Below are 6,763 nucleotides of genomic sequence, written 5' to 3'. Positions count from 1 at the left end.
ACACACACACCACTCAACTCACTCTCTTTCCTCTCATCTCTTCTAACACACACACACACACACACACATGCCTCTCTCATCTCTCTCTTCCAACACACTCACACACAAACACACTCAACTTCTCTCATCTCACTCTCATCTTCTCTCATCCTCACGAGCGCCGAGCGGAGCACCACACTCAACACACACACTGACTCCACCCCATCGCATCTCTCTCCTTCTCGTCATCACACTACCACACACACTCACACACCACTACAACACACTCACATCCACTCTCCTCTTTCTCTTCTCAACACACACACACCAAAAAGAGGCCACACACTCACTCTCTCGATCTCTCTTCACACACACACACAACCTTCACGAACACACACACACAACAAGCCACACACACCAACACACACACACCCGCGCACACACACACACACCACCACACACACACACCACACACACACAACTCTCTCACACACACACTGACTCCTGATGGTTTTATCCTCACCATAGATGACAGCCCAGTCACCAAACCTTTGGCTCAGCCTCTTACTGGGGATCATCCTCGGCAGAAAGTGCACCCTCACCAGCGTGCAGCAGTCTCTGAGCAGGATTACCGCCCTGCTGGCCGTGTACAGAGCCCCGACCAGGGCCAGGGTTTCCAAATAAAAACTGCACGACCGAGAAATTTCTCTGTACAACAACTGAAAGCTGTCGACCGCCGCCATAGTCGCCGCTATTGATGCTTTCTGGCTAAACTGAGGTTAATTCAGTCAGTTTAACGTTGTGTTTTAATAACGTAACGTTCACTAGTGAGTCCGGTGTGTGATTAAAAACACCTCGCTGCCTCTACATAGCCCATATGTGATGAAAGTACTCGGGTTTGACGGACAGCAGGTGGAAGAAGTCGACACCTGGTAGACGGAGCAAAACATTGAGTCACGTGATCTGCGCTGCTGCCTTCGAGAGCACTGAGAAAAAATCCGCACAAATAACCTCTGGCTTAACAGTAAAGCTTTTATTAGCGGTATTAACATGCGTGATAGTTGAATGCTGTTATAGTGACTGTACGATTGGTTACACCTCGACTTTTTCGTGTCACATTTAACCTTTTTAGTTACTCCCGTCGTGTGTATCTTACGTGTGAAACTCATATTTCCGACGCGTTTGAAGGCGGCGTTCCGTTTCACCAAACCACCCACAATGCACCGCAGAAGTGGCCGTTTCCATAGAGACGCAGCGGTCGTTAGCTCAATGCTACCTGGATGAAAAGCTAAATACGTCCAAAAAAAACAGGTGATTTCCTTTAAAATGTGCCGAATACGAGATATATATTTATATTTATATGCTTTAGTGCAGCCGGGAGGTTTTATTGGTTTCACTCAGCCGCGGGTTCAGTTTAAAATGCGGCTGTTTTTTGCCCTTTTAGCTGTTAACTGTGTAATATTAGGTTGTTCCTCGTTAAATAATTAATATTACCTTATTTTCATTATAGTTAAACACCTGTTTTTACCTGAGGGTTTATCTTATCACACTTACTGAGAAAGGGAACACGTCTGTGCGTTTACTCCCTGTGGTTGAAGCTGATTATTAATAGATTACTTTGTGATATTCTGGAGTAAAATAATCTGTTTGTGTGTCATATAAACCTAAATTATAAACTTATTGTCTCATAAATCACTGGTTCCCAACATTTTACCTTAAGGGGATCCTTTTAGTGAACTCACGACCCCTGAATAATATTTAATGGATATTTCATGTTACAGGATGAAGATTATTTCCTTAGGGAAACTTAGGGAACTTTTTATACAATTTTCTGTCTTTATTATGTTTATTTTGTCACTTATTTTCGATAATCATACAGATTTAATAGGCTTTTTGTTGTTTAGGTGAACCTGAGGATGAGTTTTGCTGTCCTGTACACGTCGACATGAAGAAAGTACCTTCTAGTAAACTATCCTCCATTTATGATGATTTCCTTTGTATAATAATCTATAAGTTCAAATAAACCTATTATATTATGAGGAGAAACAAACTATCAAAGCCCAAAGTTGCTGCATATAATAAACAAGTTAATTTATAGCTGTAAAGACAACAAACTCTAATACACGTCCCCTTTTTTTAACTAAAAGTAGTCTTTTAAACCCTCGGTGGCACTATATATGGTTCTGGCTCCTCTCCATCACACATCTACACATTTACACTCAGTAAACTCTGTTTCTGTCCCGTCTGAAGGAGCGGCTGTGGACATGTCTCAGTTGTCGGCGGATGACGAGGCGGAGTTGCAGTCGCTGCTCAGGCAGCTTCTGAACAGCATCAACGACAGGATCTCTGGCGCTCCGTCCACCGAATGTGCCGAAGAGATCCTCCTTCACCTGGAGGAGACTGACAAGAACTTCCACAAGTGAGTGTGTGAGAGTTAAATAAACCCCCGCTGTTGTATGTCTCTGTTGGTTTATTCACATACATCTCGACGCTCTCCAGTTATGAGTTTGTGAAGTACCTCCGGCAGTACGTGGAGAGCTCTCTGGGCACCGTGGTGGAGGACGAGACCAAGAGCTTGACCAGAGGAGATGGACAACATGCAGTCGGCTCAGGTCACGACACTTTGATCCACGCCGTCACCCGGAGGACCAGAGACTCAGCCGAGTGAGTTCGGCTCAAACAAACCTCTGAGCGCGGTGGAGAATCCGACTTTCTTATCGGGAAGTTTAAGTCTAAAATTCCAAGTAAAGCAGCAGACAGTTTCACACAGTGTTGTTTAGTATTCTGTGATGAGAAGCATCCGATGACTTTAGCTGTAGCTGGGTGGCAGTTGTTTGTTATGTAGGTATTTGTTCTGTTTCTTTCTAGTGTTTTTTAAAATTGGAAAACTGCCATACAGTTGAGATTACACACAGCTAATGTGGAGTTTTATCTTTTTATTATTGTAGAACGCAATGAAATAAACGTAAACTATACAAAAAGTGGTGTTTCTGCTGAATCATACACCTGAACCCGTCACAGAACAGATTAAAACAGAGCAAACAAATCAGCTGTTATGGACAGGTGGCGTTAATAATACACTAATGCACTTTCTTTCTGTGCTCAGGTACCAGCAGATGACGCACACCTTGAAAAACACCATGATCGTGGTGGTGGAGTCTTTAATCAACAAGTTTGAGGAGGACCAGATGAGGAAGGAGGAGATGCAGAAGCAGCACAGTCAGTCCAACAACCAGTACGCTGACAACTGCTCCGACAGCGACTCCTCCTTCAACCAGGTCAGAGATACAGTCGATTCACTCTGAAGGCAATACATTGTTCCATTTTATGAATTTATTGCCTTTGTGAAGTTCCAAGATTGTGTCTGCTGTTCCTTTTCCACGGTAGAATAAATGTAGATCCACCCAGTGACCCCTGAAACATCTGGTGCGGTGCCATCGGACAGTGGAAGCTCTTTTAAAGTTTGGTTTATGGTGGATCGTAACGTTCTTTGATTCGTGTCCAATTTCTTTTGCAGAGTTATGCATTCATCAGACAAGAGCAGCTGCAAGCTTTGGCTGAAAAACTGGACTCCAGCAAACCCAAAGAGGTAGAGAGGCTCACCTACAAGTAGACATTGTACGGTGTACGAGCAGACAGATTCAACTGAAGAGGAAGTTTAAACACTGCTTTGCTTAAAGGTGATGTACCTGTGTGTAGGTGCGTTGGGAGGCTCTTCAGGCGCTCTGCTGTGCCCCTCCGTCCGACGTGCTGAGCTGCGAGAGCTGGAGCAGCCTGCGCAGGAACCTCTGTGCGGCGCTGAGCGACCCCGACCTCAGCGTGAGTCCTGAGCTCATGCACTCAGTACTGCAGCATCAGTGTCCCACTCACATTCACCTTTAATTCATTTACTAACGAATCAATAATAATCATGTAATCCTTATGAACAATTTCAGGCTTTTATAATTAGTGACAACAAACACAAAACACTTGTCAAGCAATCTGCCACACCTGCTTTATTGAGGAGAAAACAAGACAACACTTAATTATTATGAAGTCCCTAATAATTTAGAGCTCTCAGCAGAGGTTGCAAACCTTTTATGTGATTATCTTTCATTTCTTCTCATTATGTTTCTCCATCAGGATCATGTTCTGCAGTTCTTTGCCAAAAGCTTCTCCTCCTCTCCGCTGAATGTGACACGAGAGATCTACACCAGCTTGGGTAGGCCAGTTCTGAACGGACGACATCTGAGTGCATGTGCAGTTCTGCTAGTATTATCTAGTCATGCAGACACTGTAAGTTTGGTTTTAGGTACAAGATGATGTATAAGACCCCGATACAATGGAGGTGAATCCTCAGACCGCACTGATATTATATATTAATTTATACTGAATGAATAATTCACAGGCCTCCATGTGGACAGTTTTCATTGGGATTCTTTTACAATGTCTTTGAATTGTTAAACTAAGAATATATGCTCTGTGTATATCCTGAATTATGTATGTGATCACTAATATTATCTTTTTTTTGTCTTTTGGTGTGCAGCTAAAACCGTGGAGTCCAGCTTTCTGTCTCACAAACTAAGCTTTCCAACCGGCTCAGCTGTCGTCGACATCAACAGACCTGAGATCAGTCGTCTTCTCAAACAGGTGCACCATCTTTTATCTTACAGTGTTTAAAGTGTATCACCGTGCAAACACATTATAGCTCTCTCTCTCTCTCTCTCTCTCTCTCTGTCTGTTCTCGCCTCAGATTCGATTGATGAACGATTTTCAAAAGGAGGTGACGACCTTTTGGATCCGCCATCCTGAGAAGTGAGTTTGTTGCCAGGTTCAGCAGGTTGATTGAAAAGATTTCCTACACTGCAGTTTAGAGAAACATGTCATTTGATGCACATATCTATCGGGTTTACACATGAATATCCCAGTCCAAATGTGCTCTACGTTTCTTTATTATACCCAGGATGATGGTTGAGTTCAGTACATTTGTTTTTGTCGTCTTTCTGCCCTGCTTTAGATACATGGAGGAAGTGATAGAGAGCACCTTCTCCTTGCTGACCTTCCCTCATGAACATGGCTCAGCCTCAGCAGGGACAGAGAAAGCACTGGAACCCATTCACCTGCTGGCCTTATTGGATATTAAAGCTACCTGGTTTAAAAAGTGGATGGTGTGTACTGCAAATGAACGGTTCTATACTTTCCGACTCATTCTGTCTTTTCTCTGTTCTGATATGTCTGCCTCTCCCTCTCTCAGCACGGATACTACAGCAGGACTGTAGTTCTCAGACTCCTGGAGAGAAAATACAAGTCTCTGGTGAGTGGTTCACTCAGCAATCAATATCTCTCGCTAGCTCCTTTTGTACTTCTGAGAAGTCTGGCACCATAAAGAAACCAAGAATCTCAGTAGGCACCAGAAACCATTGCACTGTTGAGTGCATTCAAGAAAGACACAACTCTGTGTGAACTGGGGAAAGGGAGGAATCTGGAACGAACTGTGTTAGGCCTGTAGTTCAGTGACTCTTTGAGTAAGGTGGTGATTCTGGTTTCATCCTGGAGCCTCAGAGAGAAGCTGAATTTGCTGTTCTACTTTCTGCCTTTACTGTACCAAGATTATTTTATTCAGAAGATAAGGATTCTCCAAAAAGATTGCCTGCATCTAGCCTTCAGTGAGATTCGTATTAATGCCCGTGTATTTGTGGACTATGTGCAGTTCACACAGCCAAACAGTGCAGGTCAATGCGGGAGTCTTTGAGACAAAGGGGCACCGGAGTCGAGAGCCACTTTGACATTTAAGAATTGATTGTTAAATCCTCAACCTCGCTCTCAACTCTTAACCCGACTTTACAGAGGATTACTGTGGAATCACCGCTCAAACTTTCTCTAAAGTAAACGTCAATAACTTTCCTAAAACAGTGTAAGCCCAAACTACTCTTACATTGCGGTGCACTGAAATTCCCTAAAGGGCTCGGATTTAGATTAAAACGAACGGTTCTGGTCTTAAAAGTCTCGATTGAGAGGTTCGATAAGAGGAGGCTGCGCTGAACTTGTGACTGTTAAAGCCTCATGAGTTAATGCTCGCCAAACTGAAAGACTAGGGTAGCTTCCTCACTTTTATTAATAGTGGGGGTCTTTAGAAAGACTATGTACGAGAACGCCTTAATGTAAGTCATGTGGGATGTTGTGTTTGCTCTCAGCTCTTATTTTTGTTCTCTTTCTGTACTTTGTAATCTGAAGGCCACCAAGTGAATAATAGGTTTTGTAATGTTGGGGGATTTTTGGCAGTCTGAATAAATTCTTCAGTAAGTCATTATAGTTATTTTAGGCCTGTTTATAGCAGCACCCAAACTTTTCATTAGGAGATTAGTCGTTATTATTTAATTCAACCAATCAGAATCAGAAATACTTTAATAATCCCAGCGGGAATTATTTATTTAATCAGGTGTTTGCAGCAACTACAATAAGACGCTTTGTTTTAATCTTTTATTCGTTTCAGATTGTAGCAGCCCTTCAGCAGTGTATCCATTACAGTGACTCCTGTGAACGTTTCACAAATGACTCAACTGATCCCGGGTCAGCCGAGCAGCAGAACACCGGTGGGTAAAACAGTCCGTGAAGTTTTTTTCCTTCAGCAGGTTTATGTACTCTCTCAGGCATATCCAAACACCAATCTTCACTCTGAGTGGTAAACATCAGCACATTTGCAGTAATGCGTCCTGTGAAACAAACCAAAGAATAATACGCTCAGACTGAACTCCTCAGAAAGCCTAATGAGAAAGTAATGCTTCATTTAAAGCCTGTGGGTGTT

General features: G+C 43.0%; 2 protein-coding genes across 4 annotated transcripts in view; one reads left to right on the top strand and one right to left on the bottom strand.

Moving 5' to 3' along the window:
• The window catches only part of hsdl1 (hydroxysteroid dehydrogenase like 1), a 5,046-nt gene extending 4,096 nt beyond the window's left edge, over window positions 1-950 (bottom strand). The window contains exon 1 of one of the 2 annotated variants that reach the window (XM_035678884.1): window positions 503-950. In XM_035678884.1, coding sequence (XP_035534777.1) covers window positions 503-722 — 220 coding nt within the window. In that variant the 5' untranslated portion in view covers window positions 723-950. The remainder of the gene's footprint in view (window positions 1-502) is intronic. The other variant, XM_035678885.1, reaches the window with a different exon arrangement.
• Window positions 951-1,111: 161 nt separating this feature from the next.
• Window positions 1,112-6,763, top strand: part of tbc1d32 (TBC1 domain family, member 32) — a 71,033-nt gene continuing 65,381 nt past the window's right edge. For both annotated transcript variants that reach the window (XM_035679331.1, XM_035679330.1), the window contains exons 1-12: window positions 1,112-1,290; window positions 2,230-2,398; window positions 2,479-2,643; window positions 3,086-3,257; window positions 3,497-3,568; window positions 3,679-3,798; window positions 4,102-4,180; window positions 4,505-4,608; window positions 4,712-4,773; window positions 4,976-5,126; window positions 5,213-5,272; window positions 6,452-6,551. In XM_035679331.1, the coding sequence (XP_035535224.1) occupies window positions 2,244-2,398; window positions 2,479-2,643; window positions 3,086-3,257; window positions 3,497-3,568; window positions 3,679-3,798; window positions 4,102-4,180; window positions 4,505-4,608; window positions 4,712-4,773; window positions 4,976-5,126; window positions 5,213-5,272; window positions 6,452-6,551 (1,240 nt within the window). In that variant the 5' untranslated portion in view covers window positions 1,112-1,290; window positions 2,230-2,243. The remainder of the gene's footprint in view (window positions 1,291-2,229; window positions 2,399-2,478; window positions 2,644-3,085; window positions 3,258-3,496; window positions 3,569-3,678; window positions 3,799-4,101; window positions 4,181-4,504; window positions 4,609-4,711; window positions 4,774-4,975; window positions 5,127-5,212; window positions 5,273-6,451; window positions 6,552-6,763) is intronic.

The sequence above is a fragment of the Morone saxatilis genome, unplaced genomic scaffold, assembly GCF_004916995.1.
Source record: "Morone saxatilis isolate NCDOM2014 unplaced genomic scaffold, NCSU_SB_2.0 Contig7, whole genome shotgun sequence".
In the NCBI taxonomy this organism is placed as follows: domain Eukaryota; kingdom Metazoa; phylum Chordata; class Actinopteri; family Moronidae; genus Morone; species Morone saxatilis.
Note: the sequence above shows the minus strand (reverse complement) of the source record. Positions and strands in the feature narration are given on the sequence as shown.